We start from the raw sequence: 26,023 nt of genomic DNA on the forward strand, positions 1-26,023 counted from the left end.
TGCAAAAAACTATTTTACTGACAAACAGCAAAGGACGGGCTTAGTTTCAGGAGCTGAATTGGTTATCTATTATACAAACATATTATTGAAAGGGAAGGAATGGCTGAAATACACTCACTCATTGACCCAAATAAAATCACAGTGTGCTTTTTCTATTGCCTCCCCCACCCCCAAGCCCTCTGCGGCCTTCAGCTGCTCCCCTTAGCTTCAGCACAGCCTTGTCACCGCTCCCAGCACGGCCGCTGGAGAACACAAGCTGTAGGTGACATTTGCCTGTGCAAGTGTATTTAATAAAAAAATTAGCCATTATTGCTTTTCAACCACAGTAGAGATTATTCTATGATTAGACTCGGAGCAGAGTATAATCTCTCTCTCTCTGTTAGTATCAACGTGTGTTGTACCTCTGCCTGTCTGATGCATGCAAAACTGGTTTGAGTGCAGAAGAAAGAAAAGGAGGATTAACAATCAGGGAAAACAGCCCTCCAAGTTTTGTTCTTGCATTCTCACTGCAGAGCACTATTGAAAAAATATTCCTAAACTGTGTGCTCTGTCCTGCAAGGGTTTCCACTGCCTTCGTCATTGTGAGCTGAGGGTGCTTAGCGCCTCGCAGGATTGAGCCATCCTCCTGGTGTCACCCCTCCACGGAAATCCCAGGGCTCAGCTTGAAGAGGGGACTAAAACTAGCAACCCCATTGGAAAAGAAATGAGTGCAAATGAACGGGAGGTACTAAAGAAGAGGAACAGGCTTCATGCAGTGAACACTTGATGACACACACAGATATAAACACACAGACGTGCACTGACACACACATACAAAACTGGAACAGCATCCTGAGAGCCTAGCCAGGATGCGGCAAACTGGCAGCCCAGACTCACTAGAGCTCCTCCTTACACCTGCCCACATTTTCCTACTCCTCTGCTTCCTTCTCTTTTGCCCCAACAGCCCACGTGCACGGAGGTTGCAGGCCCGGCTTTTTTTTTTTTTTTCCCCTTCTCCTCTCTTCAGTCTTGCTTCTTCATGCTCTCCTGGGCACCACAGTGAGTCAGGCTGGCCTGAGAGGACATCTCATCTTCACTCCATCCTAAGGTAGAACCAGCAGTCCCGTGTCCCTGCCTAACAGATAATGCCCTGTCTGTCCCCTACTCTACATCCCATCGCCTGTCGCTGAAACACGCATCTGTTTCACCAGCGTATTCTGGTTGCAAAGCATTTGATCCAAATGTCTTTCTATTTGTACTGTATGCTCTAGTTAAAGTACTTATATTCTTTTACATCCAGAGGTGCTCTGGGAGCTTCTGTTGGCTCTTTCTACCTTCAAAGCCCCCTGAATGCAGAAGAGGCCTTCCGCCTGTGTTCACACACACACTCTTCATCAACGCCTCGCTGAACGTTAAACTGCTGCTGCGAAGCTGTCTTGAAGTGACATTTGAAATGAGACTGAGGCTCCCTGTGTCATTTATCGCCTGCAAGCCTCTAGCCTTCGGAGAAGGGAAGGTGAAGGGTGACCATTGCCCTCCCTTTTCCAGGGGAGCCAGTACACGTGAAACGTTTCCTTCGCAACGTGCTTTCTCCCGAGCTGGGGAATGACCTTGGACCAGGACTTCCCTCACTGGCTCCCCCAGAGCTTTCTCCTGCCTGGGCTCGCCTAGGCCTTATCCAAGGTAAGCAAAGGCTATCGATGGTTGTGTTTGCACTGCCTGCTGCGGTCTTGAAGTATCAACTCTTGGTCTCTTGCAAAGCCAGTGGACTTCAGCTCACCCGACACCATTTGCATGGCTTTTTTTTTTTTTTTTTTCACAGAATGGTTGAGGTTGGAAGGGGCCTCTGGAGTTGTTCTGGTCCAACCCCCCCCTTGCTCAAGCACAGCCACCTAGAGCAGGCTGCCCAAGACCACGTCCAGTTGGCTTTTGACTGTCTCTAAGGATGGAGACTCCACAACTTCTCTGGCAACCTGTCCCAGCGCTTGGTCACCCTCGCAGTAAAAAAGTGTTTCCTGATGTTCAAGCAGAACCTCCTGTGTTTCAGTTTGTGCCCATTTGCCTCTGGTCCTGTCACTGGGCACCACTGAAAAGAGCCTGGCTCCATCTTCTTTGCACCTTTCCTCCAGGTATTTATATACATTGATGCCCCTGAGCTTTCTCTTCTCTAGGCTGAATAGTCCCAGCTCTCTCAGTCTTTCCTCGTAGGAGGGATGCTCCAGTCCCTAAATCATCTTAGTGGCTCTTTTTAGTATCCCTTTTTATCAGGGATTCTCTTCTCCCAGCTGAGTGCAACTGGAAAATGAGGTAGAGAATAGCAGTGAGAGTAACTAAAACCACCCCACCATGCTGGGAATGCCTGGGACATGCATTCTGGGCTCTCTTTTGGTCTTTTACTGTTTATCGACAGGTGCTGCCAGATACTTCAGCCAGGATGGGCCAGCTGATGTGTCCCTGGCTGGCTCAAGGGCTAGCTGAGCAGTAAGAGGGCATGGTGGATGGATGGCTGGTATCACAGGACACCTTCCCAAACCGCCCCTCAAAGGGGAAGGGTCCTTCTTATTGTGTGAGAGGCCAAAGAAGGCATGCATAGTACCTGGGTCTACTCTGAGCTACACCTGAAATCCCGTGTGTGGCGGCTTTGGGCTCTTCCTTTCCTCTCATTCCTGAAGCAATGTGCAGCTCTGCTAAGCCCTTCCCTGGCACAGCACTTCTTACAGCTACGGTGAATTTGGCCTCCTGTCACTCCTTCCTTCCCCACGCCCACCCTGTCGTGAGCCACTGAATGTGGTGGAACAACAGATGCCAGAATGGAAGCAAAGTGGGGGAGACAACCAGCTTGACAGGCCTGCTCTTTCATGTGTGGCTCTCTTGAGAAGAAAGGAGGTGGTAAGAATGGGAAGAAGGTTGGAATAGAATGGGTTTGGCTTTACGCTACCTGCAGGGATCTCACTGAGGGGCAAGGGATTTATTCAGCAGTGCTAGTAAGTGGCTGCTTGAATTTAAAAAGGAGCTACTTGTTGATACAATGGATTTCACAAGCCTCTGCTTCCCTCCACCTATCTTGCCACACCTCTCCTTTGCAACAGATCCCCACCACCAGCACGCAGCCATTCGGTGTGCAGGCAGCCAGACCTGGGCTCCTCACACCAGAAATGCGGGAGAATGTTTCCAGCGCCAATCCCAGCTCTGGAGAATTGGCACACACGGTTTTAAGCTCTGCCTCTGCTCTAAAAATAGCCTCTCCTGAGGCAGCACAAAATTCCCCCCCCCCCACTATCTAATTCTGCAGAAGCCTCCCTCAAAGCATCTGGCGGATGAGTGCTAAGACATGGTGCACACTTCCCACTCCTTTGTCCCTACAGAGCTGCCATTACAGACACAGCTGCCAGCTGTAAGCTTTGCAACCCCATGTTTTCTCTCCCACAGCTTCTGACCAGTATCTTGCCTAGCCCTGACCTTGTTGTGTCAACTCCCTGATGCCACAGTCGCTTTCTCCCAGCTGAACCCTTTTTGTTCGGGTTGCTGCTGGGTTCGGGTTTTGTTGTTGTTTTGATCTGTGGGTTTTTTTGTTTGGTTTTTGTGTGTGTGTGTGTGTGTGTGTGTGTGAAGACTGGATCAGAGGCAAGAGAACAACAAACAAGTCAACACTAGTACATCTCAGACAATTAAACAAGGAGAAAACACCCCCACAACCAGACAAAAGCAAAACGAACACATGCACAGGAGAAGAAGACAGTGCAACGGCAGACTGTACAGACAACTGAGCTGCGAGCAACAGTAGCAACCTCACTTGGACAGAGGAACAAGAGACCACAAAGTCAGACGCTGTTGGTAAGGCTCACACCTCGAGCAGAATCAGCTGAGGGGATGGGAGAGGGACAAGAGTGCTGATGGCAAGCGGAGAGCGAGCAGGTGCTGCCTGGGGCAATACGGTGCTGGTACTGGGGTTCCGCAACACTCAAAACACAGCTGCCTCTTCTACCTCCTGCTTCTCTGTGGGGGCTTGTCATCTCGTTCCCCAAAGAGGAGACGTGGCAGACACTCGGCTGTTGGGAACAACGGTCATCTTTCGCACGCCACCACGGGTTAAATGGCACGTGGGCCCTGGGCTGCTCCTGTGCAGGGAGTTCCCACCGCTGCAGCCTTACTTGGTGTGTGAGGTTATCCAGTGCCAGCGACAGGCATATTCCGATCTCTGTTACGTAGGGTCAGATCTACAGTAGCTTCCTAGACTCAGAGGAAAAAGGCACCTCACACCAGGAATCTGACCTTGTGTCTCTATTAAGCTGGCTGTTTGAAATCACCCCTGCACAGAAGATGCACCAGATCTCTGGGGTCAGGAATAGGACCTGGCCTTACTGCATGGGAAGGAACTTTGCCCCTTATTTATTAAGGATGAGAATCAAAGGCCTAGTCAGTTCCCCAGGATTCATCCCATTGGTTTAGTGTGTGCTGGGACAAACCTTGCTTTATGAGGGTATTTCTGGTTTCCTTGGATTTAAGACCAGTGAATCACTCCCAGTAAATTTAATTGCACTGAGAGTATTTTTTGTTTTGTTTTTTGACTAAGTGTAAACAAGAGATAGGCTCACAAGGTAATAGCTGCAGACACAGCAGATGATTAAAAAAAAGTCTGTTCTTCAACAATGGGAATATGTACCATGTAGGATTTTTTTTTTCCCTCTTCCAGAGCCTCATATTCTTCTGAAATTCTGGTGTGGATCAGACTTAATCAGTGTGAGCCATCACTTCACTCTTTCCAGTCATAAGTTTCATATTTAATGATATTTCAACTAAGGTCAGTTGCTAGAGCAGGGCAGAACCAGACTTTCAACTCACTCTGAGTTTAGGTCGCTGCCTTAAGTCTCTCTTGTGAGAGGCTCCAAGTAGAAAGATTATTTAAAGTGCTTTTGTTCCCATAACCAGTTCCAGAGACTCAGTATTTGTCCTTATCATGATGGAATTTTTCTCCCCCGCAAAATGTTGTCCCATCTGAAGACATGTCCATGACATGTACCTGTTTTATAACACAGCACCTATTCCTCGCCGTCAGTTAAGCGTGTGCCATCACACGAGGGCAAACGGAACAGCTGTTTGGCCAGATCTCATCTGGCACTGTATGAGTAACGCTCCACCGAAGTGAGCATCTTACGCCACTTGAGGATGAGCCCGTATGGCCGAATGCACAAAGCTCATACAGTGGGGGAGGTTGCAAAGCCGCGTGTCTTGGAAAGGAGCTGCTTAAGGAACAGTCATTCTTTTGATACTAACAGGTGGCTGCAGACATTACGACCATAGGAAGTCCTGAATGACAGACAGTCAAGCAGACAGCCGTAAGTATAGACCGGGCAGCTATTTAGGCCCAGACAGAAACTGGGGCTCCAAGACAAGAGGCACTAGGGAACAGCAAAGGTAGGAATGGCAGAGAAACAGGTGTGTTTGGCTCTTGGCCAGCTTTGGGGCTTGTAAATAACTGAACTGATCCTGGGCATGGGAAACAATGGGAAAAAAAACCCAAGACACAGAAGCTGAAGCAGGGAGGAAAAGAGCGGGGAGTCATGGTGTCCTTTTCCCTTCACAGACACTGCAATCAAACAATAGGAGGCCATTGACGGAGTCAAGGAATCCATAGAAGAAAACAGCAGTTTCTGATAATATTCATCATCCTTTTGTTCTGGACGGTTTCCCCATTTAAGCACAAGCCCACTCAATACAAAATGATGAATGACGGTGAAATGATTGGGATTCAGGGCTACCACCTTAAATTCTCGGGGCTAGCGTCTCCCTCCCTTATTCCTCTCAATAAAAACCTCTCTCGTCGCACCGCAGCCGGCGGGGCTGCCGCTGACTGCTGCCCAGCACGTGCAAAAGCGATGCAGTCTGGGTGCGTTTGCTTCACTCCCCCAGCAGAACATGACTGCTACGGGAATCAGATACCACTGCGCTGTCTAGGTGCACACGGGCTTTATCAACTCCTTCAGGCAACTCCGGCTGGAACTGAAGGAGGTCTCTGGATGCGGAGGTTGGTTTCGGACACTTGATAGCTACCTTGAAACCCACACCTAAGCTGCGACCGGGGGAAGCAAAGGCAAAACCACGTTAGAGCATTCTTGTACTTTGATTCAACCCGTTATTGGGACATTTGACTGTGTAGCTGAGTTTGGCTTCAGGCCTACATCTCTCTGTGTTCCTCAAGCCAAGCCCAGCCTGCTGCTGAAGCGCTATGTCAGCCTGGAGCGGTAACACAAGAAGACAGGCGGCTGTTCACGTGCAGGGAGAGCGAGGCTGTTAACAGGACCCTCTCACCGCATTGTCAGTGTTTCTAGGGTGGTATTAACCAGGGCCTCAGGCTCACCCCCTAAGAAGAGGGGGACAGCAGCTCCTTTCCTCCCAGGCAAGGGGCGGGTGGTGGTTATGCAGCGGAGGGGTATGATCAGGGCGCAAGCCAGATCTAACACCGTTCAACTCAATACACTTCTCCCCGCATATCAGGAGCGACTCCTCTCTAGCATTAGTGAAGAGTAACAGCACTGACCTCAGCAAGGTACCACCAATATAAAAGTGGTGTAAACCAGGCAGCACCAGCCCTGTTAAATGGACTGATGCCTGATAGCACTGTTCCCCTGGTACTAAGACTCCTTCGATTGCTTAAGGCAGGTTTCAGTGTACAGCAATGCAAACAACACATCAGTTATATATTCCCAGGACTTCCTTCCCCCCCCAGCAACTCCCCAAAACATGAACCAAAGCAAAAGGGACGCTGTGCCTTCACAACCAGCTGGCAGCAGTCCCCATCCAAACCTGTGACCAGCCAAGCCATTCTAGCAACGGAAGGAACGGAGCAGAGCAAAACCAAGCCAAAGGACCAAAGAAACGGGGGACTTGAGCTCTTGGATGAGAAACTCTGCATCTTCTTCATGTTGTCCCACCTCCATACCCTTGGCCAACGTTCCCCGCAGGGTAGCTGGATGTGCAGGACAGCCGTGAATGCCAGGAAAAGGGGGTTGAAAGTATAATGCAAATCTCTTTTCTCTTTTTTGTTTGTTTTTTGTTTGTCTGCTTTTTACATATATACACAAGTCTGACAATAAAATGTGGAACACAGTGCAATGTCTTGGCTGCGTAGCATCCAGGACTGGCTTAGTTGTGCATCGTGGTGTGCCACAGGGACACACAGGATGGATAAGTAAAATTGTGTCCTCGGCTGGCTTCCATAGAGGAGCAAACTAGTAGCTGTTCCCCTGGAAGAAGAGCAAAGTCCTTTTTAAAACCTCACTGCAGTCTCTGGAGGGGAAGGTATTCCTCAGAGGTGCCGTGGGCTAGGGTGCCCATTATGGTACAGCTTCTGTTTGATGTGCACCATGTTCCCAGTCGCCTCCTCGTACTGCCTGTGATGACGTTTTCTGAACTCCTTTAAGTTACAAAATTTTGGAATCCAAGACCAGGAATTGTCTGGAAGGCAGAAAGGAGAAGGAAGATGAGATATTACAGGAATGGCGAGACCCACGTTCTCCTGCCTTGCCTAGCCCTTTTCCTGGCCTGCCCCGCAGAAATCGGGCACTAGTTACGGCCTTGGCAAGGCCACCCTTGAGGCTTCCCTTCAGACCACACTTGTTCCCCAGCCAGACTTCATGCCTCGGCTGTAGCCACAGCACTGCCCACTCCTCTCCCAGCCTTGCAGCAGCCTCTGCCCTGAACACAATCAACAGATACCCACCCCTCAGACACGACCCTGAGCAGACAGGGGCTTGTCTCGAGAGAGGAAACAAGCAGAAACGGCTTGTTTCGAGAGAGGCGCGGACGGGCTGCACCGGCCCTTCATGACAGCGGGAGTTAGAAGAGGCAAACTCCAGCTTTCTGCTGCTGGTAGGAACCAACTCCTTGTCAGGTGCCCTACTCTCCAGCCCTCCTTGTGCCTTATTCACACTCCGAATGTCGGGCTAACAGTATGGGCAAGATTCAGCAAAGGCAGTAACCTCATACTGATCTCTGTAGCTAGCCGGGAGCTGCTGTGGGGACCAAGCTGCCAGGGAAGCAGCAGCACACTGCTGCTGCATACGTATCGTCCCTGTTCAATCCTGGCTCTCTCCTTCTGTCTTCTGAAACATTGCCCAATTTCACGCAACATCAGCACAAGCCACTTTCTGCCCCACGGCCAGTGCAGGCTGGACAGCATCATTTTTTTTTATCCAGCGTTTCAGCTCTCAGCCCATGAACCTTTCCCTGTAGCAATGTTTCAGCTGCCGTTCAGTTTCATAAGGGCTTCGGGTCGTTCCACCCAGAAATACACATAGCCCAACCCCCCGAAGGAGAATTTGAAAGTTCCCAGAGAATGACAGATTGTATAAAGTTGAACTATTGCAACTAGCGTGAGGTGGTATGTGACTGCTCTGACCAGCACTGCGGCTACTGTGAAGCGCAATCTGATGTCTGAGTTTCTATAGAATATTTTCTATTTTAAGAAATCTCTTCCATCAGGAAGGAGCTATAGGTTATTCTAATAGACCAAAATTTAAGCTGATCAGGCCACAATGTGACATTGAGTCATTGCTAAGTGGTACTCATGTATTGCAGGGAGGGCTCTATACAGTATTTTGTATTACCCCTACCCCTATCTCTCGTAGTCACAGGCACCATTTCTTTCTCTAGAAGGAAATTTTAGCTTAGGTACTCGTTCAACAAAGAAATAAGTAGTCCTTCTGCTTATTGCCTTTAAAATGACTAGATTTGCATAGTTGATTTGAATGAATAGGAAATACCTAAAAGCTCAACATTCACTATTTTGCTCCAAATTCCCCAGTGATTTTTCAGCCCGTCTTTAGTGAAACATACTCAGCATAGCACACAAGCGCGCTGTTTTCTCTTTGGACAGAACAGTTCAAGGCATGTAAAAACCTTTACTGGAACGAGACATCATGTCCCGTTCCACGGTATACACCGGACACCCCACCTAAAGATTAGAGGAGGAGGGCTTTCAGGGTCTCTCCTACCACACATTTGATATTGTGAGGACACAGGGTTGTTAACAGAGCCGGGAACGGTGCAAGCGCACAGCTGTGGAACAACCAACCTGGTTTAAGAGCAGACCGGTCCCGTGCGGCTGGTGCAACACCGCTAAGACGGCACTAAGAGACAACGTCTCAGGCCAGAGGGGGTGTCAGCCTTCTGCATCATGAAAGGGGCACTGCCAATGGGGGTGCTAAGGGAAGAAAAAGCTGGGTGCAAAGTAACACTGCATTCATTTTCTGAAAATACGTATCATCTGCACAGTATATTGCACCATTGGGCAACCCCTTCTTAAAGCCTTAGAATATGCATACACAGGGAGAAAAAAAATGAAAGAAAAAAGATCGTTCAGCTTAACTACTAAATTAATTACTAGCATTACCCTTAATTACTAAAAATAAAAGTCTGTGCAGTATCCATTCACAAGAAGGTAGGTTAGATGGCGATACCATGTCTGCAGCTCACCGCTCCATAACAAAAGGCAACAGCTCTGAAGAACAATATTGCTGTACTCACTACAGCATCTCACCCAAGGATAGCTCTTGCCAGCCCTGCTGACTTCATGAGCACTGATGAGATCACAGCCACAGGGGGTCTGATCAAAAACAGGTGTCACAGCCTCAAGATTGGCTCGGTACCTTAGATCTCACTGGAAACTCTGACAATTAGCCTTCTGCTTGGGAAATGGCAGCAACACAGCCTCAAGAGAGTCCTGGTTCAGAAACTGCTCAAGCAGGCTGCTGGGGATTTGGGAAGACTAATGAGAAATTAATATCATTTTGATCTGAGTTTTTAGAAAGAGATAGTCCACTTCCCTAATTAGAATTTCTTACAGGTTTGCAGATAAATCTTTCTCTTGCTCACTCTCCTTTTCCTCTGAGTTGTAATTTAGCAGACACTACCAGTCAGAGTTAGAAAGACTGAGATTTGTAGGCACACTGTTATGGAATTTCAAGTCACTCACTGTTTTAATAGTTTTTCTGTCCTTTTTCCCCTCCAAAAATTAAAGTCCATGGGATGTCCATGCTGAGAGAGCCAAGAGGGGCAGAGAAGGCCTCTGAAGGAGCATCTGTTGGTCATTCTCAGGATGTTAGTTCAGGATGCTAAGCTAACCGGTCCAAAGACTAACACTATGGCTAACACTTTTCCCTGTGGGGCTGATGTCACTACTGAAAAAAATTGACACATCTGGAACAGCAATGAGGATGGGGAAACCTCAGCTGATGTGTCCCTGACACAACACAGAAATGTCTGTCATTGTCATCACATTGTCACAAGTTTCTACAAACAACAAGAGGCTGCACTCCGTAAGCATGTGCCTGGCTGCAAATTATATGCACAGAAAAATCCAGATTTCAGGGAAGTTTTGTCTGGCCTGAAAATATTCTGCCCACATGTGCAGACATACAGCCACCATCTGCCAGCCTGCCTACGGGTAAACATGTTGCTTTCCATCAAACACCCCTTTGCACCAACACATACTTCACACTTTCCAAAGCAGAGCCCCCAAGGCTAGGATCCTCGGCCGGCTATTTCCACATAAACATCCCCGCTTGTACAAAGAGGGCTGGGATACGGCTGGTCAGGCCTGTGCCAGATCTACACGGAAGAAACGCTGCAAGACTGCTGACCTCCTCCCTCTCCACCAGCCTCAGAGGACAGGGCAAGAGATTGAGGAAAAAGAAGGGAGCCCATGAGGCTGCACTTACCATACCGTCGGCTAGTTCTCCAGGCTCGCACTGCATAATGGAGAACCCCATCCATCCACACCAGAAACCAGCTTATACAAAAGCCCAGCAAAAGTCCCAGCATCAGATCAATCTCTTGCTTGGTTACATTGTCAGTCACAAAGTAATTCTCCGAGGAGTCCACCACTGACTGATCCCCATCGTATGGAATAACATAATGGACATGATGCCTGTTGCAGGGAACAGAAACAGGGAAAAGCATCAGTGGAGAAGAGCAGAGTACATTTTCCATCCAGCGCCTGCTCTTGTGGCCAGGGGCCGGTTTAACACCACTCCTTTGAGTTTCTACCAACATCCCTGGAAGCAGAAGTGCTGTCTTGGCTTTCTGCGCTTATGTCAGCAGAGGAATTGACAGAGCGCGAGGTAGAAAAGTATAGAAACCTGAACCCACGCCTGGAACTTGTGTCGCATTCCTGACACAGGCTCCCTGTGCCGAAGTTCGTCATCTGTAAAACGGAAGATAACATTAAGGACAGCATGAGGTTGGAGTGGTCACCCCCCAGAGACGTAAGGGGCACTACTGCGTTCATGTTCGCAGGCAGAGGTCAATAACACTTTGCTCCTGTGAGTACACACGGTCTGAGAGTGCAGCTGTGTAGCCCTGCAAGTGCAATCGTAACATACTGCCTCACTGGAGTCAGAAAAGTCCTCTGCTGTGCAGCACTGCCAGTGCTAGCAGCTTCATGGCACTTCTCCAGAGGTGTGCTGTTTTGCTTAATGTCCCATCTCTCAGAGTAAAACGAAAATCTATCTTTCACATATCAGAGCAGAGCATGTTTACAGCCATGGAGGAAGTACTTGAAAGCATGCCTTGAATTCATCCTCAGACAGCAGATGGCAGAGACCCCGCAGCGTATCACTCCTGGAAAAGTCACGCGAGCTCTAAGACCGTCTCAGGTTCTCTTACTGCATGACTGGGGTGGTTAGGGACGCGAGGTCTCCGTCACCCTCCTCAAGGAACAGGCAGCAATTACTGCCTGTAGCAGATGATAGCAAGAAATCTCCCTCAGCACAGGAGCAGCCAGCAAGCCTCCCCTTAGCGCCCCGAATGCCGCCTGGGGTAAATGGCAGCTGCAGCCAAATCTCACAGCTCCCTCCTGCAGCGCTCTGGCTCAGGAGGGTCTCCCAGCCTGACCCTGCTGGGTGCAGGGTCTGCCGGCACCCTGCAGCCTGCCTCCCATCTCATCCCACCATTCATCACTTGCCGGGGACGCGGCCAGAGGCCTGGCCTGACCTTGCATGGTAGCCAGTTTCCAAAAGAAGCCATCAGCTTAGTGCTGTCCCCAAGCAGCACAGCACAGAAGTGCAGCAGATGCCCCGCCTGCCAACATGCCCAGCGGCATGCAGCAGGGAGGGCTGCTGTGCCACAGGCTGCCAGTCTCCTTAGAAGGAAAGGGTGGACTCCGGAGCTTTCAGAGACTTACGTCTCTCTCAGGGGTTCTGGAGAGGCTGGCCCCATGCCTTATGCCAGAAGAGCGACTGGGTTCATTTGTGCAATGAGGTGATGGAGACCAAGCTTGGGATGATGCTGAACCGCTTGAAAGACCCTCATTAACTTGGGAAAAGCAGGAAAATGCCAGGGATGGAGTGAGGGAGTTGTAGAGTAGAAAAAATAAGGCAGGTCTGTGGGGGCTGAATGGGAGGGGACCAGCTGTGACAGGTGAGCTGGGCATGCGGGATAGGAGGATCCCAGATCACAGGGGATGCAGGATGCAAAGCAAAACTGGAAGCAAGCTGCTCTGGAGCCTCTGCATCTGCTTTAAATGCCTCTTAACCTTCCCTGAGAGCAGCCAGGAGCCATGAGGCTGCCCAGGCTCTGTGCTTAGCCATCCTGCCTCCTCCCACTGCCTGATTTAGAGGCAGGCACTGCTTGGGCAGGTGCTGTCACTGCTGCCAGGGAGCCCACGAATGGCCAGCCAGCCACGGTGAGGTGCGCTCAGCAGCCCCACATGCCTGCCAGCACTGCTAGGGTTGCATGCATCAGACCACCACGACAGTCCTGGCACTGCAGCATAGATGCATCACCAGCGCTCCGAGCTCAAGGCCAGAGCACAGTAGCATGGGCTCTCCCCAGCGTTGCCCACCGCCACCCCCCACCAGCATCACCTACACTCACGTCCCTCCCACATCCATGCACCCAGCCCTGCTCCCACATGCAGGAGAGGAGGCAATCGCTGGAGGCCTCTGAATATGCATGAGGTGCAGGTTGCTCAATAATCATGCCTGAGAAACGTCCAAATATTTACACAAACAAACCTCCACTCAAAGGAACCTACTGAAAACAGCCCTAATCTCAGCAATGACTTAATGGAGGCCACCTGCACCAGAGGCACCAGCTCCCGGCAGATCAAGGCATGTAGGGCTGGTGTACAACCTGGTGCCGTAGCATGGGGGGGTTGGAAAAGGCTGCGTGGATGGGAAGCCCATCTAGCCATGCTCCTGCTGTCTAGTACTGCTCCCCATCTGCATTCAGCGAAGGCCCCAGTAGTAGGGGCCAGACTGGGGCAGTAGCAGAAGGGAGATGCATCCAGGCCAGCTCTGCTGGCAGCTCAAAGTGTCCTCAGAGGCTAAGGGCAGGCCCTGCTCATGCCTCCTCTTGCTGGTTGGTTTGTAACCAGAGGTCTTTTCCCTCATTTGGCTAGGGAAAATCTAGGGGGCAGAGGGTGCGTGAGGGAGGGCTCCCAAAAAGGGAGCTCTTATTCGTGAATGGGAGGGCTCCCATTAATTTCATGAACACAGCCAAGCAGCTTTGCAGAAGGGGAAAAGGCAAGCGTCACACGTACCTCCCACGTGTTACGCTTCTCCAGGCAGGTATCCCTGGCAGGTCCTTAACTTACTCCCTTTTGCTTCTTGCAGTACAGAAACAGCCTAAGGGCTAAGTCCACAAACACCTCCAGAAACCTAGACTCCTTGAAATGATCAAGAACTTGAGTGCCTCAGCAGGAGCTGGTGTGTATCTCCTCTGCCTTGTTGTGCCACAACCCACAGGGCTATCTAAAGCCTCCCCATGCAGAGCATCACTAACACACAGCCATCTCTGGGGTTGAGAGAAGCAAAACTTCTTAGACACATCAAGGACAGACCCATTCCTAGGAAGTGAGTGCAGACCTCTCTTCACACATGAAGTGTTTTTTCACGGAGGGTCTCAGCCCTGTACCAGAAGAGAGTCCTGGAGTACACTCCTCCCACTGCCAAACTTCCCCCAGTGCTCAGGAGCAGGGACGTGCCTGTAGCACTCGCATATGTGCACACACACACACACACACGTGCAGCACGGCCAGCACTGCAGTAACATGGGACACGGCACTCTCCTCACGTGCTTCACAAGAGGTTTTTTCCTACCACACAGTCTGCTTTCTTCACAGCTCTTGTTCTCTGCTGGCAGGGCATTGAGGGAAGGGACACAGTCACCTCTTCCCTGCCTTGTCCCTCTCCTCAGTGCAGGCTGACTCTGCACACTGCAGTGGGATCTCCTCCAGCTCTCCCAGCTTCCTCTGGTCATCACTGGGCTGAACGGCACCTTGGGGGCAGCAGTAAGGGCCTGACACTCCTTTTGTGTTTGCAGCTCCCTTTCCATGTGCAGGGGACTGTCCCCAAAGCCCAGCGATTTCAGAGTCCAGACTCAGAGGTGAAGCCCCTGTTTCTGCCCTGTAGCTTCCATAAAATCACAAAATCACAGAATGGTTAAGGTTGGAAAGGACCTCTGGAGGTCATCTGGTCCAACCCCAAGCTCAAGCAGGGCCACCCAGAGCTGCTTGCCCCGGACCATGTTCAGATGACATTTAAATATCGCCAAGCAGGGAGACCACAACCTCTCTCAGCAACCTGTCCCAGTGCTCAGTCACCCTCACAGTGAAAAGGTGTTTCCTGATGTTCAAGCAGAACCTCCTGTGTTTCAGTTTGTGCCCATTGCCTCTGGTCCCGTCACTGGGCACCACTGAAAAGAGCCTGGCTCTGCCTTCTTTATACCCTCCCTTCATGTATTTATACACATTGCTAAGATCCCCCCTGAGCCTTCTCTTCCGCAGGCTCCACAGCACAGTGAGTCTAGGTCTGTAGGTCATTTAGATCTAGAGGCTGCGGATGGAGTGGGGCAGACAGAAAGACAACATAACCAGCTCTGGGGTGCAACTGAAGTTAGCAACAACCATTTTCAACACAACCACTCCAGTGTGACTGCACCAACATTTCTGCATACCCATGAGCCATTAGGCGCATCTCAGACAGACAACGGAGAGAGGAAGCTCCAGGAAAGGATGGCTGGTTGACCCTTTCTCACTGTTCACGTGTGGGCTGGGGCTGGGCACACGAAGTGACCATTGACTTCCAGCATTCCATAAGGAGGGATTCAGTCCTCACAGTGTTCCTGTGCCAGCCCTTTGCCTGTACAGTCTGAAGTGCTGTGGGACAGTCGTGCCCAGGGGGAGAAAGGAGTCAGTCCTGTTGTATGGTGAGCCACCAAGAAGTCCAAAGGTGATTCATGGGAGGCAAAACTCAACAGAGGGCAAAAACTTTGACCTATGTGGATTTGGCAACTTAATTTTCCAAGTATCAGAAATCAAAGTTGGATCCCAGGTGCAAATTCCCTTAACAGAAAAGCTTCCTGTCACTGCAGCACCCCGGAAAGCACCTGAGGCACTGCACTGCTACCTTCCAGGCAGCTTTTGGGATCCCTGAGTTCCCAGAGTAGCTCTGTGCAGTGGAGATGCCAGTGCTAAGTTTCCACTCTGCAGAGTTTTCTGGAAAGGGTTTAGCAAGGCTCAGGGAAGATGAATTTTTCCTGCTAGTGCAACAGTTGGGAGATCTGAGCTGCAGGGATTTTTATGCTTTGTTTTGGCTTAACAGGATTGGGTTCTGCCACTGAGACGGGGAAGAGAACAGCGACAGACCCCCAGAAGTTTTCTGTTGCAGCTCAAGTCCTTGGGGATGTTACAGGAGTGGTTCAGAGACACTGGCACATCAGCACAGCATGTTATTAATAGTGTGCAAAGGTCCAGGATCCCCTCTGCACATCAAGGGAATTGGAAACTGGAACGTGGCCTGGATGGCTCTGGGGGCTGGATCCAGTGAGGAAACGTATCACCTCTAAGCTGAGCATAATGCGGGTGCAGCAAGCCGCCACCAGCTCCGCGCCAGCGCACTTCCAGGGAGGGCAGGCAGTGCTGGAGACCAGGTTCTGGCAGGGCAGCTCCTGAGAGCAAATGCTTTTGGCCAGACCTTGTTTTCAGAAACGTGACCGTCCAGGGCCTGACATAATCCTCCGGCCAGTGCCTGTTTCACCAACCAAAGACCTTTGAGAAGAGCTGAAAATCTCCTTCAGCCTTGCACCACCTCAGCCAGCAGTCAGACGACTGACGTGGGTGTGAGGACTCTAGGGTTCACAGCACCCTCAGCTGTGAGAGAGCTGTCACAAAGTACGTGTGGGCCTCAAAAGGTAAACCCATGTCCTGACCATGTTTCTTTACAAGAAAAAGATGTACCAAATAACCTGAGGGCCAATTCCTGGGCAGATCAAGCTGGTATCAGTCGTCACAACAGCTACAGGCCAAATTATTCCTACTAAGTTAATCATGCGCCGCCTCTCTTCATGTGCCATGCACTTTCAGCCACACCTAACAGCCGTGCCCACCTTGATGTGGTGGAGCTTCCTCAGGAAGCAGATGTAATTGTAGGAAAAGAAACGTAACCACACTTCAGGCCAGAAACACCCTCAAAAGCAAGAGGGGCCGGTGATTGCCAGCAGCTGCTCTCCTGAAGCAAGTGAGAGACTGGATTTGCTGATCCGTCCCCAGCTAGACAGCACCTGACTCAGGCGAGAAACTGAAGCTGCTGGACAAAGGGAGCACAGTGTTTGTGTCTGTACATGTGTGCTTGAGCTGTAGCATCCCTGTCCCCTTTCCCAGTCTTTGTGACAAAGGGGGAAGACCTCCTCTCCTCCTTCCCAGGGCAAGCAGTGCTGGAGCAGAGCCTTGGCCAGCATGGCTGGGAAGTTTCACTACAGAGCTGCCCAAAGCGCTATTGTCCCTTCCAGTGACCTTGCGTGTGTGCTGGCTGCTGCAGCCAAAGCACAGCACGGGAGTCTTTAAAAAAGCACCACTGATCTGTCGTTTTAAATGCAAAGAGCCCGTCGCTGCCTCTACACTTTCCACTTCCCTCCTCCGCTGGGGATGTTGGTACGCTGATGCTCTGGCTCAGCTTGGCTCCCTCCCGGGCAGATGTCAGTCTCAGTCGGTAGCAGACATGTCACACCTCCCAGGCTCATGTTGCAGCTGTCACAACCTGGCTGGACCGACCCATTCCCCATCCCCAGCTGCAGCAGGATTTGGGGGAACATGGCTTATCCTGCCTTGCTGGCCAGACCCCAGGCACAGCCACCAAGGCATGCCCTACACAGGGGCTGCAAGCAGAGCTAGAGGGAGGCAAAGAGCCTCCCTGTTCTGCATCCCTGTCTGACCTTGCAGCCTCTCCCCAAACACGCCAAACAGCCCAGCGCCTCTCAGAGCCATTGCCAGCAAAGCCAGTCTGCAGACCAGCGTGGATGGCACCACTGCACAGGTGAAAACATCTCCCTGGGACCCTTCACGCTGTAGCTGCTACCAGAAGCCCAAGAAGGGCCTGGTGGTCTCCAGCACTAGGCAATAAGCACTCCCAGCCTCCCAGCACGTCCACACAGGATCTGGGGACAAAGAGGTTTAACGGCTTTTCCAGAGTGGCTGGGAAAGGAGGAAACAGAGCAAAAATGTATTCTCTGTGTACCTCCCAACAGCAGTCCTGCGAGCCTGGGACAAGCATTGGCACGTCCCTACTCTGAGTGTGGAGGGCAGCATTTGGCCCCTCACGGACAGAGCCCAGTGAGCAGCATTATTCGAACCCATGCTGCCATAAGACAGCACCGCTCCAGCACCACCAGCCATCCTCCCTGGTCACTGGTGCTGCCAGTGACCCCAGCATCGGGGCAGAGCCCCAGCCAGCAGCCACCTCACACATTTCCACCCTGTGCCCAGCCGTGCTCCTGGGAAGCAGCCCATTGCACTGCAGGGTCTCCATGCACACCAGTCGCTCAGGAGAGGTTCAGCATAGCCTTCCACTGAGACTTGCCCTCCTCATCAGAGCCTGGTGAGAGCAGGGCTGAAGTATCCCTCAGGCAGGAAGAACTGACCTGAGGGTTGGCCAGGCCCCCAGCTCTGCTGCAGCGTATTGGCATTCAGGTAAGGCTGACACTCCTCTCAGTCCTTTCCAACCCCACTCACGGGGAGAGACTTTGCTTGGGAGGGAAAGACTCACCCAAGGTCACTCAGAAGGTCAGTGGCAAGGAGAATACATGCCCGAGCTCCTGAGGTCCCTGTCCTTTCCCAGACCAGGAACTTCTAAGCCCCCCAGGCTGTTTTGATGGGTCCTTGCACCACGCAGGTGTCATCTGTTCTCTCCATCTCACCCTGCCTCCACGGACACCCTTTGGTGTTTTTCCTTTGTATGACATCACCCAGCTCCTGATCTGCTGCCAGCTCTCTGCTTCCAGAGAGGACCCTTTACTGGCTGGGACAGAGACATTCGGACTGGGGCAGCGCTACACTTTCGCAGTCCTCCATAGCTCTGCTCTCTCCTGGGAATAGGTACATCCCAAGGAGGTAGGACCAGAAGGACTGGGCTGCCTGCACGCAGGCAGGCCCCAACATAGTGATTTGGACAGTCTAAATATCTCCACATGCTGAGGACAGAGAATGCCAAACTCCCCCAGGGATCTGGTCCAGCAGGCACATTCCTGCATGGCATCAACAGGAGCCAGCAGGAGTGTAAATGTGGCTGTTACCCCTTCTTCTTCCAGCAAGGCGGCAGATGTTAAGAGGGGAACAGTCCCTGTCATACCGGGCATGTCTGTGCAGGCTCAGCGTCAGCACCAGGTGCCAGGGCCGGCCTTGTCTCTCTGCTGATGTTCTCACTCCATGCACCGTCACTACACCAGCTTCCCTTCCCAAGCAACTGGCAGGACTGTTTTCCCACCGAACAGCTCTGGATGCACTTCGACGGGCCTCAGGGGTTCTGGCACCTTTGCCCTCCTTGGCTCTAGTGCTGCCAGTAGGGTAGCCGAGTGGGAAAGCACCAGTCTAGCCTAACAGCGAGACCCCACCTGCACAGATGAGTGCATCTGCTCCCCCTCACAGCCCAGAGGACGAGCCGTCTCAGCTCTCAGAGCAGGACCGCTCCTGTGGCAAAGGCACTGTCCAGCCCAGGCTCACTCAAACTGAAAAGAGTGACTCGGTGGAGGTTGCCACTCAACAGACCGCAAATATGCATCAGCCTTGACCGCCTGTTTCTGTGCACTGGGCGGGAGAGAAGGGCAGCTTGCATGTGCAACTCCAGACAGCGTTACCTCCCAGCACCACACAGCCAGCCAGCCATGGGGTCCAGTCCCTGCAGCCACAGGCAGTCACTGAAAACTTTGCACAGCACAGCCTTCGCAAGCACCCTCTCAGTTCTCCTGCGTCCAGCAAGACGCCACAACTCCCTTCTGACCTGAAAAGCACCTGCCGGGGCCCAGCATAGCGAGGTCACTCTTGCCTCAACAAATTGCTACCTTGCTTCTGGCATAAAGTGACAAGCAACAGCTTCAGCCTCAAATAGCCCCAGTGACCCTGACCCCACAGGGATGTGCACAGCGAGGGTGGAGATCAGCCTTAGCAGTGCCAAGTGTCCAGCGTTCAGCAGTGCCTAAAGATGGGGCGGGTTTTCCTTCTCAAATGTCTTGACCCCAGTGACTCTCCCCAGTCACTGCTAACACACCGAGTGCTTAGGGACATGGGAAAAAACCAAAGTATAGTCCCCAGCTGCAGGAAATGAGGCCCTCTCTATGAGGCAAGGGTTGGCAGAGGGCATTTCAGGAAGCAGTGGGCAGGGTGCCATAAGCTAGCACTCCCTTTCAGTTATCCTGGGACCTTCTTGCTGGGCCCAGTCTCCCATGGAGAGGAGACCAGGCAAAGTCCGGGGAAAGATACATCGCTGCCCATGAGGAGAGACCCCAGCCACAGCCTCCGTGCAACCTGAGGAGCTCTTTGAGGAGACAGCCAGAACAGTCTGCCCCGCTGGCCAGGCACCCAGGCAACTCTAATGAGCCTAGAGCCACCAAAATGTGGGCAGACCCTGGGGCACCCCGGGTATGGCTCATGCTGCTGCTTGCCAGCCTCCCACCAGGGACCAACACTGGAGGGAGACTCACCGTGTCCCAGCTGCCCCTCCCCGGGGAGCAGAAAGTGTGGACAGAAACAAGTGAGAAGAGGGAGCTGGAAACATAGCCAGATCCCATCCTGCTGCCAAGGGAGTGGAGATCCGGGCTGCAGATGCACTAATGACACACATCTGCCTTTGGCCCCCCGCCTGCTGTGATCTCAGCCGGGAGCCAAACGCCCAGGGCTGCCTGCAGTCTTCCCATTCTTCTGGCTGGGAAGGGCACTCTAGCGTCAAAGAGCGGCAGGGACAGCCAAGGGCCAAAGTCTGGGCTTTTTCCCTGGAGCCTTGCAGGGATGAGGTGGGACATAGAGGCCCGAGAAGGGCAGAGCACGGAGCCCCAAATCCCCTGCACGCCTGGCTTCAGCTGGCACCTGAGACACACACAGAGTCAGCCCCCACTGTCCACAGCCACCACCAGCAAGGCAACAGTTCCCAGCCCCTCACACTGACATAAGCTCAGTGCAGATTCTGATTTCTTCTGGAGAGCACATCCTGCGGTGCACTGGATGCCCAAGGCCAGGTACTCACAGTCCAGCCTGGGGTGCTTAGAAATGGTAGACCATTCCTGGCGGAGGGGTCCACTCTGATACCTTGAGGAAGGATACAACCAGGATAGGAGAGTGGAGGGAAAGCATTTCTGAATGAATTAGTTGGTGTGACTGACACTACAACCTAGGCTAGGGCAGGAAGGAAAAACAGTAATTGCAGCAGCTCAACCTATTGCACGTCAATCTTCATTTATTCCAATTCCTCCTTCTCTTCCATTTCTGCAACATTTACTCATTTTCCCCATTCCTGCCTGCAACACATTGAACTGCACCCAGTTCCCTCCTCCAAGGACTCCCTTTGGTTATTGGCAACTTAAGAGTCCTTCGTCAATCCCTGGTACCACTGTTCACAAGATGCTCCAGGATGCATCCTTGCCTAGTGCAAGGCAGAATTGCTTATGGCTGATGCTACGTGCACTAAAGGCCTGCACTCACAGCACTTGGGCAGCTAACAAAAAGGACGAGGCATATTCAGCATCGCCTGCCTTTTAAATCAGAGAACTCGAAACACTGGCATTCAGGCAGCAGGTCGGAGCTCACAGAGAGCAGGTGAGGATCACAGACCAAACCTTAGCATGAGGCCGCACAAAGTCCCATAGTAGAGGGGTGCTTTGTGCAAGAGTCTCCCACATCAGAGCATGAACACATTGAAACCAATGCTCGTGCACAACAAGAGCCCATGCCCAGGAGCGGAGACTGGTATGCTATTTCTGTTGGCAAGAGCCATTGCTTCTACATTCCTAAGGCAACTGGTAAACTTCCGCTTTTTGCCTCCTCTCAGATCCATGCTTGACAATTTGGAAGCTGTTTTGTGCACTTTCTAAGAAATGACCTAACTATGTCTGGGGAGAGTGCCATGGCTAATTTATCTGCCTCAACAGCATCTCTGCAGACATACAGTTAGAGGAGAGAGAAGTGCCCCTGCCACCTTCTCAGACTTGGGCAGAAGGGACACTGCCAACAACACCAGTGAGACCTAACACTCCTCAGTCGCTCCAGACGATGTTAAAGTCTATTACCAGCAGCCAATTTTCACACCACTGAACACAGCTGTGACAAGTAAAAAGAAAAATTGGTTGAAGAGGCAGAGGAAAACTCTTAAACTAGTGAAAAACATCAAGAAGACTCAAAAAAATTACCTGAGAAAAAGCCAATCCCTGCCAAAAAATGTCAAAGACACTGTGGACGTTTCTTGTCCACAGTCTTCCCAATTGACCTTAACACAGAGGTGCCTGTGGTGCCCAAGGGGCCAGGTATTTAGGGTCTGCTTACTAGATCACTCAGGGCCGGGCTGCATTTGGCCCTAGAGGTGCTGCTTGTACCTTCTTTGCTGTTCTGACACAGGAGTCTGAGGAGGAACTGTGGGGAGAAAGGTAATGATCACCTTTGGTAAATGAAGCAGAGTGGAAGGGCAAAGCGGTTTCCCTTCATTAAGCTATGCACATCCCAGTTTCAGCTTAGCTTCCACACCAGGGACACCAGAGGGATGTGATGCCTGGGAGACAGGACGCAGCTGGTTCCAGAGGCAGCTCAAAGAGGAGTAAAGCTCAATCTAAATGTTGGATGTGGCAGGGGAGGGCTCCCCCAGCATGTCCTTTAGCTGGGACAGCCTCATGCTGCTTTACTCCCCCACAGACAAGCAACTCTCCAGCAGGCAATGAGTAACCAGGCACAGGAGGGGAATGAGGCCTCTAGGAGCGCAGGATAAGGATCACTGACAACAGTCCCATAGAGAAGAGAGAAATTCACCTCCCCAAAACTCAGTCCCCAGGCTCTAACACAGAGCAGCCAAAGCCCAGTTACAAGCTGAGCACCTCAGCGACTACACACGACACAAGAAGGGCTACGGTGTTTAGGAGAATTAAGCACTGCCAAACAGCCATGGAGAGAGGTAGGTATTTGTCCAGTCATAAACTTGTACACAGCAAAGGCATTACTCTTAGCATAGAATCCACCCTGCTGCTCTCAGCTTACTGAACGCTCCACAAAAGCACAGACCAGCTACTTCAGTGTGCTCTGTCCAGCATCTTTACAACTCTCAGGAGAAAAGCCACAGAGAATTAAAAGCTGATCAAAGATTACAAAGCCTCGAAGTGACACTGTTCTAGACAGCAACACTCCTTCCTGGACACAGATCCTCTGGGTTCTCCAAACTCCATTCCATTTAAGCCACACAACCACCAACTGCAACACCCAGACCACAAACACACTGAGAAACAACACAGCCCAGTGACAACAAAGGCAAAATGACAAGCATTTAAATGGAAGTTACTCACTTTCCCAGGGCTCGCAGATGCATATACACAAGCATGCACACAAAGGAAAATGGACTTCCAGGCCCACAGAAAACTCTTCTTCCGGAAAAACAAAAAAACCCCTGTGTTCATGCAGGAGGTGCTGAGGAAGGTGAGACACGGCCAGAATGCAAAAATGGTAGTCCAGCCAGCAGCACCCTGCCGCTGGCCACCACCTCACTGTGCCTTTCCAATGAGACGAGGTGGGAAGGGGCTGGGGGGGACAGGTGAGAGAGATCTTATGCAGGTAACTTACCTTCCACAGTTGCAGTGACAAACTCGGTCTTCCCCTCTCAGATGCGGTAAGATGTAATTGTGAAATCTGTCCAACAACGCATTCATGTCCATCAAGCAAGCTATTGCCTGTAAGAGCCCATAACCAAGGCATCTGGTCAACTCTGGATGATGGAATAAAACATTGACTCTAGTTTGATTGCCAAAGACTGAAGCAGTCATAAAGAAAATAATCTTTGGTGTTTAATGGAGCACACACACATGCACACACACGCATACACACAGAGGTGCACAGGCTAAGGGACAGTGCCGGGGGGGGGGGGGGGAATGGAGGGGAGGGAAATAAGCAAAATCTCTTACCATAACGATAGAGGCGCCCAGGATCATGAAAATCATGGTGTTTGCATTCATGGACATCAATAGGGAATTGCCAGCGGTCGGGTCCGTCCGCCCCCAGCCCGCGGACAGCGAGCGGCGGCCGCGCTATTCCGCAGAGCTCAGCCCGGGGCGCATCGCGCTCAGCGCCCGCACGCTGCGGTGCGGCGGGGGGCGGCGGGGCGGCGGGGCGCCCCCCGCACACACACACGCACTCCCCCGTGCCGGGGATGCCTCGGGCTCCCTCTCCCTGCCCGTTTTTATTTTTTTATTTTTCTAGGACAAATGTGACAGGTAAAAAAAAAAAAAAAAAGATATAGATATCTCCCCTTCCCCCGGCCTCTCCCCGGCCTCAGCCGAGGGAGGTGCGCCACGTCTCCGGGAGCGGGCACACACCGCCACAAGCACAGCCCTTCATGCAGCAACTGGAAAGCGAGCCAGCCAAAACCGGGGGGGGGGGGGGGGGGGGGGGGAGGCTGGGGGAGGAGGAGGCAGGCTGCAAAAATCACCCAGTCCGGGGGCGCCTCATCGCATCCTCTTCCCCGACCCTCCCCAAAATCACCCCCCTCCCGATCGGTGCCAAAAAAAAAAAACCACCACCAAAAACCAACCAAACCCCAACCCCACCCCCAAAAAAAACCAACCCCAACCCCAACCCCTCCCGGCTCGGGGCTGCGTGTCCCCGCTGCTCGGCTCCCTGCTGGAAGCCCCCGGCCCAGCCCCTCCCGGGCCCGGGTGGCTCCGCGCCGCGCGCCGCCGGCTCCGCACGGGGGAGGGACGCGGGATGCAGCGGGGAGATGCGCCCAGGCAGAGCCGGCCGCCCCCTCCCCACCCCGGGCATTTACCTACGTGGGGAGGCGCTGCTCCGAGAGCGGCTCATTGCGAGCGACAGCAGCAGCGACAGCTCTGCGGACCTGCCCTTGCGGGGCTTCCCCCCGCCTCGCAGCCACACGCTTTTCCCGAGCGAAGCCCCGGCAGCGGCGCTTGGCCGCATTTTGAGTCCCACACGCCATCCTCACCCCGCCCTTCCTCCCGCCCGGGGTCGGCCCCGTCCTCCTCGCCTCCCGGCGGGGCCGCGGGCCCGGCCCCGTCCCGCGCTCGGGCACAGCCGGGACATCCCCCCGCCCCGGGCGGTGGGAAAGCCCGGGGGTCCGGGGGGCGGCAGGGGGCCGCGGCCTCGCCGGCCGGAGCACGGGGGTCCGGGGGCACGGGCACAGCCCGCGGCGGGGTGGGACGGGAGCCCCGAACTCCGCCGCGCCCCCGCGCTTCCCAGGGCGCCTCCCTCCGCCGGCTGCTTCCCGCTCGGAGCGACGGCCCCTCCGGGGGGGATCTCCCAGCCCTTTGCCCCAGGTCGGCCCGGGTCCTCCTGGGCCGGAGCGCCCGCTCGCCCCTATCTCGGGGAAGATGCCTGAAGGGGCACCCAAAGAGGGCTGTGGGTGCCCAGCCCTCCTTTGAGCATGCTGGCAACAGAGCTGGGAGCAATTCCCACCTCTGCCGAGCATCTCCCCTGGACTTGGCCCCCCCCAGGAAAAGCTGGGGTGATGCAGGCACAGGAGACCCTCTCGCTTCTGTGACAGAAATAAAATTACCCCCTACAACTTCGTCCCGTCTATCAAACCTGAGATCTAAGGTCCAAGCAAAAGGTCGCGCTCCAGGTTGTCCCACGGTTTTATTTCACCGTGCTATTTGGTCAGTCCAACTCAGGCCACGTTTAGGAGCTTCTGGGAAAAATAAAAGAAAATAAGTGACCAGCCAATAACTTTTTGCTTACTTGCTTGTTGTTCTTTTTTATGTAAATCGTGCAATCTGGATGAACAGAAGAGATTACAGCCACCACGTGGGAAATGCGTGGTAGCACATAGCTTGACGGTTGTTACGTCGTGTCGTGCAGTGCTTTTACCTCCAAGTCCTCAGCCTTCCTCAAGGTTAGTTTCACCTTGCTGGAACGCCAGTATCATTTATTTTTTAGGCTTCTCGGGGCCATCAAAGTAGAGTTTGCTTGTTCTGGGTTTTGCATTCTTGCATATTTGTTTTCCTTCTGTTCCTCAGGCCACAATCAGCCTCCTTATGTAATGACTTGTGTTATATAAACTCCATTCTTCAAGGAACAGTCATTAACCTACTACTGGGTATTGAAAATACCAAAATACTGTCACACAATTAAAATCACTAAATGGTGTCCTCAAATTAGAGCACAGATTGCATTGCAGATTTTTTTAACATTAAACCACACCCATGAAACATTTGATAAGCCAGGCACTTCATGCAAAAGAGCAGCAAGGCTGGGAAGGTGCCTCTCGCCGCAATCCTGCCCAACCCATCAGGGTTCCCTCCTCAACAGCCCTCTGCCCTGAGCTGCTTTCACTTCTTATTGAGCTAGGAGGTGGTTTCTACCACCGATGTGCAGACCTCAGTAAAAGTAATGCAGAGATAATGCAGCTAGTTACTCCGCTAGTTGTAGAAAGCATATGCGTTTTTAAAGTAACAGCCAAATAAAATCACAGGAGAGAACAGACAATTTGAAGACAAGTCTCAAGGAATTTTGTGTAACTGAAGTTTTGCCTGGCCATCAGCCAATGTTTCTGACCTCCCAGCCATCCCCATGAACCAG

General features: G+C 52.3%; 1 protein-coding gene across 3 annotated transcripts; it reads right to left on the minus strand.

The window, feature by feature from the left end:
* Positions 1-24,272, minus strand: TMEM240 (transmembrane protein 240). Of its 3 annotated transcripts, none has more exons than XM_076356025.1 (4): positions 24,258-24,272; positions 23,060-23,166; positions 10,698-10,906; positions 1-7,434 (listed from the first exon to the last, which is right to left on the minus strand). In XM_076356025.1, exons 2-4 carry the CDS (start codon positions 23,149-23,151, stop codon positions 7,286-7,288), a joined length of 450 nt encoding a protein of 149 aa, XP_076212140.1. In that variant the 5' UTR covers positions 23,152-23,166; positions 24,258-24,272; the 3' UTR covers positions 1-7,285. The 3 variants fall into 3 exon arrangements, with proteins under 3 accessions (XP_076212140.1, XP_076212139.1, XP_076212138.1); XM_076356024.1 differs by lacking the exon at positions 24,258-24,272 and adding an exon at positions 23,398-23,537; XM_076356023.1 differs by lacking the exon at positions 24,258-24,272 and having other exon boundaries at positions 23,060-23,259.
* Positions 24,273-26,023: the final 1,751 nt, after the last annotated feature.

Source organism: Aptenodytes patagonicus, chromosome 19, assembly GCF_965638725.1.
Source record: "Aptenodytes patagonicus chromosome 19, bAptPat1.pri.cur, whole genome shotgun sequence".
NCBI lineage: Eukaryota > Metazoa > Chordata > Aves > Sphenisciformes > Spheniscidae > Aptenodytes > Aptenodytes patagonicus.

Bases quoted from the DNA above. Each gene is read 5' to 3' on its own strand.
- TMEM240 (XM_076356023.1), bottom strand. From the start codon at position 23,259: ATGACTGCTTCAGTCTTTGGCAATCAAACTAGAGTCAATGTTTTATTC. The intron at 10,907-23,059 runs GTAAGTTACCTG...TCCCTGCAACAG, and splicing joins TGTCACTGCAACTGTGGAAG to GCATCATGTCCATTATGTTA. The intron at 7,435-10,697 runs GTAAGTGCAGCC...TCTGCCTTCCAG, and splicing joins GAGAACTAGCCGACGGTATG to ACAATTCCTGGTCTTGGATT.